The sequence below is a fragment of the Bombus flavifrons genome, chromosome 9, assembly GCF_040668555.2.
Source record: "Bombus flavifrons isolate JBK064 chromosome 9, iyBomFlav1_principal, whole genome shotgun sequence".
NCBI classification, from domain to species: domain Eukaryota; kingdom Metazoa; phylum Arthropoda; class Insecta; order Hymenoptera; family Apidae; genus Bombus; species Bombus flavifrons.
In genome coordinates this window covers 8,673,159-8,689,238 of record NC_138450.1, presented here as the reverse complement: position 1 = coordinate 8,689,238, position 16,080 = coordinate 8,673,159, and the positions used below count along the sequence as shown (strand labels likewise).

General features: G+C 35.3%; 1 protein-coding gene across 1 annotated transcript in view; it reads right to left on the bottom strand.

Moving 5' to 3' along the window:
• Positions 1-16,080, bottom strand: part of LOC138183556 (multiple PDZ domain protein) — a 167,436-nt gene that overhangs the window by 13,035 nt on the left and 138,321 nt on the right. Inside the window, exons 20-23 of the mRNA XM_069120626.1 lie at positions 14,875-16,012; positions 11,883-11,987; positions 10,324-10,449; positions 165-302 (exon numbers count right to left, since the gene is read on the bottom strand). Of these exons, the coding sequence (XP_068976727.1) occupies positions 165-302; positions 10,324-10,449; positions 11,883-11,987; positions 14,875-16,012 (1,507 nt within the window). The remainder of the gene's footprint in view (positions 1-164; positions 303-10,323; positions 10,450-11,882; positions 11,988-14,874; positions 16,013-16,080) is intronic.

Genomic DNA, 16,080 nt, shown 5'->3' with positions numbered 1-16,080 from the left:
TTAACGACGGAGAAAGCCGAATTTCTCGATCGAACAAACAACTTCAAACAAGCACAGTGAAACGTCGAATCTAGTTCAGGTTGCGAGACGTCAGAAATAGTAAAGCGTGTGACCGTGTCAATTGGCGCGCGTGCACAAAACGAGACTGAATGAAAACGACCCACCTGTGTCACTTCCGGCGTGCTGGACCTGACTGGCGAGACTGGCGAAGCCTTTTGACGAAAGGATGCCGTGGGTGTTCCGGGCAATCGACTCCTCGTGTTCTGCTTCCTTCCCTCTGCTTCTTCGTCGTGCTCGTTGTTCTACAAATTTCACAGAAGAGAAAAACCAAAGCATGAAATATCAGGAAGAAGTAGATAAAGAAACGTTATTTGTAACAGTGCAACGACGTTCAGACGTGGCAGGACTCGCTGATACGCGATGGTACGGATTGATAGTACAAATTGAAGAGGAAGGAGAAAAAGAGGCGGAGTTGCGAGAAGAGGAAGAGAAAGAAGAAAATCGAGGCTTTTGATTCATGCTTCTGTTAATTCGCCATTATTCATACACATTGTCTCAGTGTGTCTCGACAAGACCGATTCTTCCAACGAAATTTCGATGGAACTCCATTTATCGAAAAGAATTCCTCTTCTTCTGAAGAAATAGAGAAGAAATAGGTTTGATTGGTATCTGATTGAATGAGCTTCTGCTGGTTATTACAGCGCTGTGAGAGGCAAAAGTGTTCGAATACTTGGCATGGTAAATTTTTATCGGCTTGTTACACGCGTTGTTGAAACTTTTGAAAATTTTATTAACGCCAGGGAAACATGAATACGTGGGTTATGCTAGTGGTGGGAATTAGCAGAGTTCTATCGTATGTACCGTTTGTTCCCGGTGGAGTCAGATACATAGAGTTCTACTGTAGTCGCAAAGCTAAAGGCGGAAAGGAATGCATACCAAAAGGATGCGGTTTACGCTTGAAAGCCTCGATTTGAATAATCCTGTGACACCAAGCCGTATAAAAGCCTGAGATCTTTGAAGAGAAAGGACAACAATAGGAGGAGGAAGAAAGGGGACGAGTAGAGACAGAAGAAAAGGAAGCGGAATAAACAGAAGAAGAGAAATAAAGGGAAGGGAAGCGGAGCAATTGAAACAGAAAAGGGAGAGAGAAAAGAATAGCAGCGACGGTAGCGGAAAAAGAAGAGAAGAAAAATAAAACAATCTGAAGAACAAAAAGAAATAGGAATAGAGAAGGAATAATTGATGTAAGAAGAAGAAACAAGGAAAGAAGGATAAGAAATGGAATGAAATGAGATGGAAGAGGAATATAAAGAGGCGAAAGAAAACAGAGCGGTGGAAACAGATGAGAAACGAGTGAAGGGGGAACAGAAATGATGAGAGAAGAGAAATAAACAAAAGAATAATAAAATAGTAAAAGATACAAGAAAATAAGGAACTAGAAAATGTGAAAGAATAAATAACGTAAGAAATAAAAATGGAAGAAGAAAAAGAGGAACAGGAAGTGTAGAAGAAGAAGGAGAAGAAAAAGAAGAAGAAGTAAAAGAGAGGAAGGATGCAAGTTGCCAGGTGCTATTTCGGTTGGCGCAGTACGATGCTTCCGGACTGAATTACTCGTGGCAACCGGTGAAATATTCGGCGTGACGGTTTCTTGAATTGTTGCCAGAGGAGAAACGCAGTGATTTAAAGATGTACAAGCGTGTTCAATCGCGATCATCGATAACAGCGAGCCCCATACGTTACACCGCTACCTCGGAATGTGATTAATGCGTGTTATTAGATTTTGGCCTCGCACGAGACTTGCAGCACATTCCACTGACTGGGCTCAAGGATCCGCGAAATAACAATTAACCAACTGATCTACATATGGGTTTGTGAGTTCGTTTGTTTCGTTGTGAATCAATACGGATATCACACTGTCGTTACGTTAACAATTAAATGGAAACATCGAGTAAGTGATCGCAGCACATTTTCGTCAAAGTTGATTTAACGATGTGTGAGATCAATGCTTCTACGGTCTTCGTCGACAGTTGACGCGCAGGTTGCAGGTAGTTCGTTAGAAGGCGATGTAATGTCGAACGCGAGAAGCGCGTTAAGTGTTCTACACTTATGGAACAGTGAAATTTCAAAATCGATTGTTTCCAAAATGTGCCAAATGTATTATAAATGTTCGAGGTTTCCATTCGCTTGTGGATTTTAATATGTGTTACGTTCTTTGTTACGTTGAGTGGATTCAACGGTTTACACAATATGCAATAACGCCTTGGATGATCTACTTATGTGAATAGAGACGTAAGTAATAGACTTTAATCCATAATTGATATCATCGAACCGTAGGTGATCACAGTAGTTTCAATTAGAGTTGCAGTCAAATATTATTCAATTTTTATCGTGTTAAAAATACTGTTATAATGATATTTGTTATGTAAAAACCAGGATAGAAATTAAGATAAAAACTATTGTAATATTGTATGTAATATTTAATTCAAAGTCTTGTGTGCCACCTTATAATTCAATGATACCAATTGAGGTTTCATCTACGGTTAATCATGGATTTTAGTGTGTTACGTTTAGTGTTGCATTGAAAGAGCATTCGATGATTTACAAAGCAATATTTTGTGGATAGTTCACCTATGGGTTTGTGGGAATTATTTAAAATTGTTTACCCCAAGTTAATTATTTTCAACAATTTTTAAATCTTTTCGTCTTTCTGTCTGAAACCGGAGAAATAACTGCATGCAAAAAAAAAAATATATTTTTTCACTTCAGAGAAATATTATAATTGAATCGATTACGTTGCATTATTATCATGATAATATTATATAAAATTAATAATGTATTCTTTCGTTCGTTATTGACGGTAATATGGGTGGTTTGACGAATTAAGATCGTTATTGGACGCACTTTTACCGTGATTGGGAAATATGTTTGGTGATCATGTTCTATTTTTAAAGGAACTGATCGATAGCATTTACATTTCGAAGCTCTTGTTTGATGGGACAACCTGAGTTTACGAACAATCAGGTAGATAAAACAATCGACTTTTACCTACGCTAGATTTAAAGCAAATGTATCCTGAAAAAATATCAGAATTTTATAATTCTTTTAATTAATCACCGTCATTGTTAAATAAAAAAAATAAATGTAACAAGTAAAAAAGAAACATAAAATCTATGGAAGAAAATAATTTTTCCATATGTGTCTTGACTTAAAAGTCTCAAATGATTTTTGAGAAAATCCTGCACTTTTAAAGAACAATAATTATCCAAAATTTAAATTAATCATCAAGAACCAACAATAAAACTGGTATTTAGTTTTTATCGGAAATAACAAGTACTGTTAAACCGACTTAGAATACACCGTATGAAGCCAACACATTTATATTTACTGCAACGACTGCATCAATATTTCTAATAATTACAGTGCACATTCTTCTAAACTGTTCTCACTCGAAATTACAAGTTTAAGTAACTTTAGCACTCCACACTTTTACCAAATGAAATAATAATTTTTAAAGACTCTTATAATTCCCGCAAAATATCCAAATACTCGTAAACACACCATATGTATCTATATACAACAATGCAATAGGAAATGAATACTCACACAGATGCAGAAATTCCCAAAGGAAGAGAAAAAGAGAAAAGAAACGAAAGGAAGAAGCATATTATCAATCTTAAAAATCACGAATATAAAATGCCCCGAAGTAAGAAGGAATCAAAATATCAAATTATCAAAACTCACAGATTACAAATTCCAAGCTGGAGAACATACAAATAAAAAAAAAAAAATCAAAACCAGGAACCGATACCAAAAGTCACAAAAATATAAAACAATCTCAAACGAGAAAAGGAGAAGGAGAAAAGCAGCAAAATCGGAGGATTACACCATCGAATCAAAAAATCACAAACATAGAAAAATCTCGAACGAAGAAAGAAAAGGAAGAAAGAACAAGATCCAAGGATTATGTCACCGACCTCAAACGTCGTAAATATAAAAATATTCAAAGGAAAGTGAACAAAAAAGAACCCAAGACCGAAGACCGTATCACCAACCGTATCCCAACAGTCACAAATACAAGAAATCCCAAACGAAACAAGTACGACGGACAAAAAGAAGGAAAACCAGGAACCATATCACCGTTGCCAAATTACGTTCGACGCGGTCCAACTCTGATCCGTGAAATCTATCCTCAAAGGGACTACTATCCTCAACAACGAATAGCAGGCGTCACATGTGCGTGTATTCGTTGGAACGTACACCGAACGAGACGCGTTTGCGTCCGAAGAGGCGGTGCATCGCGACGCTGTTCCGTCGGAGGCAACGTCTACCAGCCGGTTTCGTGCATGAAACTGCCGGGTCGTCGATATATCGCTACCGAGAGAGAGATGGTTCGACGTGATCAGAGGGGGGTTACTGCCGCAGCTGGAAGGGGTGCCAATGGTCCATGGTGTGTCGATGATGGACGGTTCGTTGCAACCACGTAATCCACACTTTCTCACACGGATCGTCCCTGACTCATTGCCAATCACCCCTTCCACCGTGTACACTATCTGCCTTCTCTTTCTAACCTTTGTTTCGCGTGTTCCCCCTCTTTATTAGTCCCTGGGGTTGTTTCGCGTTAGTTTTGCCCTTCCTGAATTGTTTTATGCCGTGTCAGGATTCATGTTTTTTAAAGGATCCGCTTGGAATGTGAAATGCTCTGACGGGATCCACGCTTTCTGCCATTCGTTTTGTTTTTCTTTCCTTTTATTTTGTTGTTTCTGCTGTTTGCAGAGCTTCGGCGAACTTTTCCAAGTTGAACGTTGGAATTACAGAAACGTCGGCTGCGTTTCTCGAGAGAGGGCTTCCGGATTTTTTTCTTTCGGAGGTGGAAACTTTGTTTCTTTTGGAGTTTTCGTGGCCTGGAAATGCGTGTGGCAAGGTGTTTCGAATTTCCAAGAGAAGTGTTAAGTACCGTCGCTGACGTTGTTAACAATATTCGATAATAAAATCTACGATTTTGAAAGGAGAGAAATTCTCGTTATAAAGATACGAAAGTAAAAAAAATCTTCGAGTGTTCGATTCTCATTTTTAACCAGATTTTCCGCTGGTTTCCTCACAAAGGAAGATAAAACAACAGAGCTGCATGCACGAGTTCGCCGCATCTCTGTCAATTCGCACAAACAAAATTTCGAATAGAAATAATCAAAAGCAAATCTTTCAAACTTCAAATGCCCTAATCAAAGAAATGGAAACGAAAAATTGCTTGAACGTTCAATTGTTATTCCTAACCAGATTTTCTGCTCATTACCTCACACAGGGAAATAGAAGAACAGACAGATTCGTGCAATTTGCACGCAATCTTTCGAGCGAGAACATTCTCCGTGCAAACTTGTCAAAACAAAAGCGTTTCCTTCGATCCCCTGTTTCTGGTACCAGCCTATCTTCGACACCGTTCGCTCTGATTTGCATGATTCTCGTTCTGTTCCCGCCTTTCGCACCATTTCACCCCCCTGTCACTCCCTCGTCAGATGGTTTATTGGAAAGTTCGACCTCGATGCACCGTACATCTACAAGGGATTCTCTATAATGGCTCTGCCTACACTACTCTATTCCTCTTTCGATTTTTTTTTTTTTTTTTTATCTCCGATGCACCCTCTATCCATCTCGTTCTTTCGCCGTATCTGGCTGTTCCGTGTTTCTCTATCTCTAGCCTGATCGGTTCAATGTCGTTTAGTCGCTTTAATTTCATACAGGCTCGAAGTGAATTTCTGTGAACCAAGTGGATCGAAGTTGAAACATATGACGACGATGTGTGTAGGTATGCAGATGTGGGGAATGTTCTTTGGAAGAGCGAAATGGAAAATTGTTTGCGAAGTATGGGAATTTGTGTTTCCGAGTTTTATTGTTTCGCGAGTTGCATTTAATTGGAGATTTGATCGTTTGATTTATCGAAGTATTTTAGAACATTCACAATTTTGTAATTTAACATTCTGGAGCAATCTGTAATATTTTTCTAAATAAGCTATGAGGTAACAAATTTTTTCAAATTTCCGAGTTTTATTGTTTCGCCAGTTGCATTTCGTTGGGAATTTGATCGTTTGATTTATCGAAGTATTTTACAACATTCGCAATTTTGCAATTTAACATTCTTGGGCAATCTGTGATATTTTTCTAAATAAGCTATGAAATAAAAAAATTTTTGAAATATATTTTATTCTAAATTGAATAGTGGAAACATGTAGCATTATTGAAATATATTTTATAGTATAGTATATATTATTGAAATATATTATATATATTTTATATTCAAATATATTTTATTGTAAGTTGGATAGTAGAAAGATGTAGCATTATTGAAATATATTTTATAGTTTGAGTCTTCTGTGAGAGAGATGAGACTAGTTTGTAATTAAAATAATCTATGACTCGAGTATCCTGTAATTGTAGTACTTCATCACTCAAATATTCAGTGATATCAAAGTTACGCATTTAGAGTATTCTGTATTTTCGTACAACGTAGATATTTTGTAATTTAGATATTGCACAGTTTAAACTTTCAATCGTTTAAATATTTTATATCTGGAATATTCTATAGTTTTGTAATTTAAATATTCTCTAATTTAAATACTGCTCAATTTAAATTTCCCATAATTTCAATATTTTATACCTCGAATACTCGGTTAATTTTGTGATTTAAATATCCTGCGGTTTCAACATTCTGCAAACAATTTCAATCTTTAGAAATAAGTTTCAAATAATTTAAAATATTTGGAAATAAATGTTTCAGTAATTAAATAATTGGAAATAGATATTTTAATAAGTAATTTTAGTTTAATCAAAAGATTTTGCGGCTTATATAATTCGTAATTCAAATATTCTCTACACTTTTAATGTTTCACGATTTTTCATATTTATTTTAATTATTTTGTATTTCGTATCTTCGTAATTCATCAAAATTGTTAATTACATCCACAAAGAGGACTATAATCAAATTTGATTTTATTTCCAGCGAAATTTATTTTCCAAATAATATTTAGTCGTTAGACAATTCTATATACCGATCGTTTGATCGATTTGAATTAGGCTTCCAAGTTTCCAAGGTTGCCAGAGGATAATAGATTACTGCAGAAGGTATGAAAGGACGAGAGACAGAGATTCAAGGACGATATGTTCCAGTTTATCTGACATTTCGAAATGTCTGCCTTCTGGGGTTGCCATTCGATGGAAATATCACTATCGAGATTTACTATTTAGCATGATTCCAAAGTGACAGAGCGAGATAATAATTGAGTTAATGAAATGTTTATTTCCGATAATTACTATAATTTTAACTCTTAGTTCTCTAATATCGTAACACAAAGTATTTCTTTTTTCTCTAACTACTTTAATTATTTAGGTATTAGTATTTGTTATAATTATATAGATTAGATTATTATACCTCTGCTATTCTATCGACACAGTATTTATTTTTTATTTTTAACTTATTTCGATTGCTTCGATGTATAATATTAACAAAATCTAAAGAAATTTTAGAAATATTTTATTTCTAAAATATAAAAATTTTTCAAACTTTTTAATGTTTTCTGTTTGTTCAATTTAGCTATAACAAAAGAGTGGACAATGCGAATACTTCAAAGAAAAAAGAAACGTATAAACAAACAATCAAACGATCGGAGTTAATCGAGTTGTTTGAAGGATTGGTGATTTCTTTTTCTCTTTTGTATGTCATTTACAGTTTGATTAGCTCGATGAAAAATTCTATGGTGCCTGTGATCGCCCATCAAACCCGCAGGTCGAAATAAATCGCGTAGATGAAATGTCAGAGACAACAGCGATCTCATTTTCATAAGTCACAGAGTTTGAAAATATTCATTTGATCGCTGTGTTTTATTCTTTAATTATCCGAGTCATTGACGAATCATTTTTCTCTCTTTTTTTTAATATATTCCAAGATTTTCTGAAAATATATTTGTTGTTAAAAATATCCTGAAATATGTGCTAGCTGTTTTAAATTTATATTTATAAAATAATTCTTACAATGTTACAAAATAATCTCAATGATGTATTGTCATTATAGAAGAGCATATAAAAAATCTAATTCCTTTTTTAAATTTAACTTCTTTTTCAATTCGTTGATAATTGTCTGTTTGAATTTTAATTTCGGCTGAAATTTATTTTATGTGCAATCAATACATGCAATATGCAACGTGCAATCTGTAAATTGCCATTAGCTCGTTTTGTGGCAACTACAACAATTTTCATTTAATAACTTTGTATTGTCACTACACTTTGTGCCGTTATATTTCTCATCATAAACCAAACGTGACAGTTTAAAAAACAATTTTTCCCATGCCAAAAATACATTGCCATTTAAGAAGTCATCGGGAAAAGATTATGGAAAATTGTCGCCGTACATATTTTTCCTGCATATCGTACGATGTTTGTTCCAACTGTTTTCCTCTCTTTTCGAAACAACAGGAATTAACAGCGAATTGTTCATTTCACATACATACATATTTCGACCTGTGTGTCGAAGCAATCCGGCAGATTACAAGCGAAAACATGGCGCAAAATTGATTGCAACTCGTTGTACCTAGCTACAATTTTGTTTGAAATATTGTTAAAACAAATTTCGCAATTTCATCGTGTGAAAAATTTTGAATTTCTAACTAGCATCGAGAAAGCGAGCGGAATCTGATTTTAAACACGAAATTTCATTGCAAATATGTATAGGTTTCTAGTATGCGTGTTTCAGAAATGTTGCTTCATCAGACTTCTGTCTACGATATCGACACGCCGATTTCACTGCAGAACACACTGCAGATTTTATTTCTCGTATTCAGGTATTTAAATTCAATTCCAAATATTGAAATTCAAATATTGGAATCAACAATTTCAAATCTAAATATTTAAATCTGTATGTCTGAACGTAAAGCTTTAGACGCAAAAGCTTTAATATTAATAAATTCAAAGATGCGAATTCAAAGATGCGAACTCAAAGTCGACATTCAAATGCCAACTATTCGAGTTGGAAATTAAATAATTAAAATTATTCGTACCCGGTGTTCAAATCTAAAAATACTCAAATTCGAAGATTTGTACTTAAATAGTCGAGATTCGAATACGCGTAAATTTATACGTGACGAGGAATTATTGAAAAAGCTAATTTCGCGTATTTTCTCGTTGCAAGCGACATTCAATTCTGTCTGCGTCTCATACGTTTCTGCAAATGAGAAACGGAGAAAGTCATTAAGCGTCGAGAACAAAGTTCCGTTTTAAATCGAGCACGCGGCCACAATTCCTACATTTGCATACACGTGTCGGCTACCTGGAGGCGTTGACCAAATTTACAACGAGCGTGCAATAACATTGTGGATGCAATTTATTCTTCTACGAGTTTTCTCGCTCGCAAGCGCCATCGAACTTCAATGGCACTCGAAACGTGACAAGTAAACGAGCTACTTTCGCGTTTAAAACACGTAACAAGCGTGCTATGGTGGAAACAGTGAAATAAAAGATGCGTTAAAAAGCAGCCGTGCACAGAAAATCTGTCGATAAACGAGGTGATGACGAATAAAATGTTAGAATCAAAGGATTGGTCAAATGCTAGAAAAATTGATCGACTATTACTGATTCTGTCTGTTTTCGAAAAATCGGTTCATCTAAAATGAAGAACATTCTTTTTGAATATAATCTAAAATATATTATAAAATATAATAGCCATTTCAAAGGTGCATTTATCGGAAAAATCTGTAAAAATAACGAGGAACAAGCAAGTAGAGAATATTAAAAAATTTACAAAAATGAAATATACGTATCGATATTCCACGTGTACTGTACCGAATATTGATTAATTCATACTAAAAGAAAAAATGATATATTGTTAGTGTGTGGTTATCTATGCAATTTTTCGATTCTGAAGACTATGAAGAAGAAGGAAATAAAGAATTAATTTACATATTATCTACATATCAAGGGTAATTACTAAATACATCGTACAAGGTATTCCGCTTAAATTTTTCAGTTAAAATATTTCTGTCGTATTTTTCATATTTCGTGAAGGAACTCTACGAAAGAAAACAATTTTTGATATAGTATATCTACGACTACAGCCGAGACAGAACTGCCATAGCGATAAAGAATAATGTAACTACATTGTAAAATTAAATTAAAAAGTTCAAATTGCCAATTATACACGCCAAGATCGTCTACAATTCTATAGGAAAATCAAATTGTTAAATAATCAACGATAATGGATATGCAATGTGAGAAAATGCGGAGCAAATGAGGGTGGAAAGGAAAGGGTGTACATCGATATTCCTGGTCGTGGCGAGGTCTCACCAGGTGCACCAGAGACTGGACGAGAAGGCAGACAGGATTTCCGGCGGCTTGGATGACCTCCACTGCTCGTTCATGAGTGCTGTGTCGTAGGTCCACGCCATCGACCTCGATTATTCGATCTCCGATCTGAAAATAAAAGAAAAATGAAAGAAAAAGAAGAAGCGCGTGTTAAATCCTTTTTTTTTTACGTCTGTCTTCTGAAATTTTTCATATTTCGATCGACCAACTGTCGTAATCTATACGTAACTGAATGTTTTTTTGCGAATAACAAAATTATTTATTACAAATGAATTATTTGGTAACGAGTTAATGTGGACATTGATGAAACAATGAAAAGTAATATTTTAAGAATATTGGCAGAGTATATGGAACATACAGGCTGTTGTAACAATATTTAAAGATAATTTAGTTTGTTTGAAGAGGTTTAATTTATAAGCCGAGAGAGGAAGCTTCTTTTTTTTTAGGAATAATTCAGTGGAAAGTGCTTGTGAGAAAAAGCTCGAGCGAAACAAAGTAGTAAGATAAAGAACCAGACCTTTTGAATTTTAAATTGTTATTATTATCTCTGTTTGTTTAATTTATGAGAAGTTACATTTACGAAGGGAGGAAGGAAATCTGTTTGAGAAAGAATTTAGCAGAAGTTCTTTTGATAAAGAAGACTCGAGAAAAAGAAGATGGTGTAATAAAAAGAAAAAAAGAAATACGATAGCTTTTTAATTGCAAATTTTTCTTATTATCATTTTCCTGCTGTATTTTATCTAGAAATATATTTCCTGTAAAATGTTGTATATATGAAAAAGGTGTGTTGAATATTAAAATAGAGATAACTGGAGCGCGATATTAAGTTCCATATAAGATAACAAAGAATGAAGGTTTATGGTTCAACCAGTTTCGCGGCTCCATTATTGGGTTGCCAGAGAAAGTTTTCTTCGTTCGTGACGCGAATTAGAAGAAACTTCATTCAATGTTTTCGATCTTAATCTTGAACGATGCTTTGTTTTTTCAGCCTCTATTCACATATTGTTTCCTAAAGTCACATAAATTTGTTTTTTAATAGCCATTCATCTGTATAGTCTCAAAACAAATAATGGACGAATTCAATGTCAATGATTCTGAAGTCGCATAAACTGATTTTTAAATAGCGTCTCATTTGTATGTTCTTCGATTAAATGAAAGACCCATTATCAGAGATTCTGAATCTCGTGTATTTAGACAAAAGTTTCCACTATTTTTATTCAAATTAGAATTAATTTACGACAGTAGAACGACTCGAATTGTTATATTTTGGAAATAAATGCATGAATTTATTATTGGAATATTAAAAATTAAAGAATTTTTTCAAATAAATTTTTTAAATCGAAATTTCTTAAGGATATAATTAAACAAGAAATGAATAATTATGCAGCATAAAAGTTGAAACAGATTCGCGGTCAAGTCCATTGAATCTTCGAGTTTGTATTCTCGTGACCTGAACAGAATACCGAATTATTTCCTCCTTTCTTCTCCCATTGTAACGTGAAACACAAGCGTACAAATAGAATTCATGTCGCATACGTTACCTTCAACTCGCCGGTTCTTCCGGCCGGACTGTTCGGCAAGACATTCTTTATGAATATTCCAGATATGTTCTGTGACTTACTAGAGCTGCCATTGTGCAGATCAACCTGTAAGAGAAGTTATTTTAAAATTGGAAAAATTGACTCGCCGATAGAAATTAATGTAACGATAGTTTTAAAGAACGATTGATTGATAACAGTAAATAAATAAATTAGTAAAAGAGTAATAGCAAATGTGATATAAAATCAGACAATAGTTAGTAGGATTATCTTGTAGGAAAATTATTATTCTTCTGGGAATGATAATTAAGGAAAAACGTAGTCGATTTTATTATATTTTCTAATTCTCTTATTTCTTTCTCTGATCTCGCAAGCGAAGAAGCAGAGCAATCTTGTGATTTTATTAATGCCATTTCAGATTATATTTTCTTAGAAGCTTTTATTGCGTAGTTCATAAAATTTCATAGTCTTTGTAAAATTTCATAGAAATTTTGCAAAACTCCAGATAAAATTTCTAGTAGTAAGAAATAAATTAATAAATATAATTGAATTTCTCAATGCGAAGTGGCGCGATGTGTGATTTAGCCCACCTGGATGAATGAGAAATCAAATAATTCATGAGACACAAATATTTAATCGATGTTTAAATTAAAAATTAAATTAAATTTTTAAAAAACGAAATCATTAGATTAAATGCTAGTTTAAACCACACGTTTATTAAAAAAAAAAAAAGAAATAATAAAACATAGAAAGTTAAAAATGATATTAGAACAAGAGTAGCATGTAATGCGAACGAAAGGTTACATTTGATGCAGTATCCGTTGAAGAAATTGTCTTGAACAGCTGGCCTTTGGCCTTTGGCCATGGTACAAGAAGTCTGTGCTTTGTCATATGCACATGGGAACAACTATCTCCCTGAAATCGAGTTCTCTGACGTCCTAGCGCGAGGGAAAACAAATTCTCCAGGCCAACAGCCCACAGAATTCGTTCTGTAAAATTCTCTAGAAATTTGCCATCGTATGATATACATACGTTTCGTAGAATAAAATATTCTCCTAAAGATTATTACAATATAAACTTGGCAAAACGTAAGCTCGCTTTTAAGCGAATCGAACGTTTCTTTAAACATTAACTTATCCGCAATTCTAAGTAAATAGATCTTTTCAAATGAAATTCATTCGTTTGAAATCCATTTGAAAATAAATTATCTTTTATCGAATCACAACGTATGCACCTTAAAATTCACTCTTGGAAAGTGACGCTTAGAATAAATTGAAAGCAGCTATTCGATTACGTTACCCAGACACGGCTTGATATCTCGAAGCCATACGGCACACTAATGGACATACAGTAGTACGACTATGCGCATAGTATAGAGCTTATGGCACTCGATTGAAATTATCAAGCAATGCCGCCGACATGGTACCATTAATTCGATCCACGACATCGTTAACTGAGCAATTAATACAGGCGGAAGAATTACGTTCATAATGGGCAAAGGTTCTATGTCAAGTAATATCGTAAGACAGAAATAATAGAATATGGAACGAAGATTGGAAAAAGGCTGCGTTCAATACGATGGAAACTAAGAAATCATTTTTAAATAAATTTACCGTCGAATAGAAATGGAGAAAGTAGGCTGTGTTTAATATACATAATTACAAAGAAGGAAAGAATCAATTTTTAAGTAAAGTTACAGTTGATTTTTATAGTTTTTTTTTTTTTTTATAGCTTGTACAAACGATTTGTTAATTTCTGAGAATTAAGGAATTATCGAAGAACTATGTTTATACGTAATATAATTAATACGAACGAAGAAATAAATCTTTAAATAAAATTGCAATAGTTGTTTCTATTTATATAAGTGTTAAATAGTAAAGATAGTGTGTGTAAGTAATTAAGGATGTCGAATATGAAGATAATAAGAAAAGTATAAAACCTAAGTTAAAAATAAAATTTAAGTGGGAAATAAAAGTTCTGTCGTGAACTTGACAGCTCGGTTTATTTTAAAGTTACTTTGCAATCAAAGGCAAAGATCTAAATGAGCTGTTAAAAGCTGGTCTGAACGTACTTTTATTCGTTATAAAACAAGTAATAAAAATAAGTACGAGAGAAAATTCTTCATTTCCGCGAAACAGTTCATGAAATTTCATGCTTTAAAGGGAAGACATACTCCGATATTCTTGATTTATCACGAGCTTAAGTGTCTTCAACTTGATATGGTTAAAACAAAAACGCGAAATCTTTATTTAACATTTTCAGTTGAGTATTTGTAAGCAAGATTAGATGAGCCTTTTATCTACAAAACCTACGAAATTATTACAGCGCGTTACTAAAATGTAGTTACCACATATATATCACATTCTAAAAACTCGCACTTTAAGTCGTTCTAAAAGAAAAATAAATTAAAAAGAACACCGTGCAGCAGAAACTACAAACGGCATCAAGGCCATGGAAAAATCATCTGTTACGACATAGAAACACGATCAACGCTTTCATTTCACACTAAAATTATTCATACTAAGCTATTTTTAAATTGATTAAAATGATAAAATGATAAAATGATCTATTACGTATACGATTAACACATTAATTACACCTTTAAAAATCCAAAGTCTAAGCTAACCTAATTAGAGAAAAGGTAAACGCACACATTAAACATCGTGAAATAGTAAGGGAGATTATCCACTGCACATGAACTTCTACAGTTCAAATCTTAGCGCAAAAATCAGCTTCTTAAAACTTCCCGAAACTCCTCCGCATTAACCCACTTACTTTTAAACTATCCAGCAACAGAACCAAAAAGAGGGAATCCACATATAAACCATCTTCCAGAGCCTCACAAAAACCATTCACCCAAGCCTTCACACACAGAACCACATTTCCAATTGCACAAGCTTTTTCCCGTCCCAGTCACTGACAACAAACACACACGAGCAAGCCCTCTACTAAGAACTTTTATTTTTAACCAGCGGAACGTGTCCGCGTTACGCACCTTTCCACCAACGATGCTCAATCCCAGACTAGTTTTCGGCTCCCTGTAGATCTCCACGAGCCTCTCGGGTCCCCAATGCTTCGACCAGCTCACGTTCCCCTCGTGATCTCGATGCGTAACCGTCATATCCACTCGTTCCTCAACGAACACCAGAGTAGGAATCCGAAGCTTGCAGGGTGAGCCGCAGCTGGACGATCCAGAACTCTCTGTCTTCTTCACGCCTTCCTTACTATCTGGCGATTCACTGACCACCTCTAGAAGCTCGTCATCGCTACACTGGATCGCCTTCGATTCCTGATAGGTCTGAACCTCGACTTCCTTTCGTGGACTCCTCAGAGATTTACCCTGATCGTACAGCAGAGCTAGGCTCTCTGTTGACTTATCAAGACTCGATGGAATGTCCTCAGGAATACACTGAATACTCTTAGACTCTTTGACGTAGCTCTTCTCAGATCTAGAGGGACTGTCGAAGGAGTCTAATACTCTGTACAAGCTGCCTAATTCGTCCAAACAACACTGAACACTTTTGCTCTCCCCTTGGGTCTGGGTCTGAACTTCTCTTCTAGGACTCTGATAGTATTTTCTAGTCAAATGGAAAGGAATCTCCTTGGACACTTCCGAAGGACTGACGATACTCTGTTCCGGACTGCACTGGGTGCTCTTTGTCTCCTGTTCTGTCTGAGTCTCGGCGTCGCGTTTCTCTTTGTACGAGTACTGGGTCTCCTTGAAGTTATGCTCCGATTCCTCGACGCTTCTGTCGAACTGCTGACTCGGCCAACTGTCTGGCGCTGATCTCAGAAGGCTCTCCAAAGACGCAGAGAGTAATAGATGCTCGGACTGACTTTCCAGAGTTTGACTCTGGTATTCTAGGGAATGTTCCTTGCTGATTAGGCTGCTGTCGTCTTCCGGCCTGAAGGAGACCGTTTCCTCCAGCAGCGGACGTCTCTGCTGCCAGAGTGTTCTGTCATAATCTCTGGTTTCTGGTCTCCAGTCGAATTCTCGTCGGTCCGCTTGGTCCTCGTGCTGGAGATTCGCGAGGTCCTCCTGAATCTCACCTTCGAGAAGCTTCGTTGGAGGAAGCTCGACTTCCTGGTCCGCTGTTAGCCTCGAATCGTCCTCGGATTCTGACTCTACCGACCTTAACAGAGGAAACGTGAGTGAGAAAAAGAGGTGACGTAACGAGGGAAAAGAGTCAAATGGTGGGGA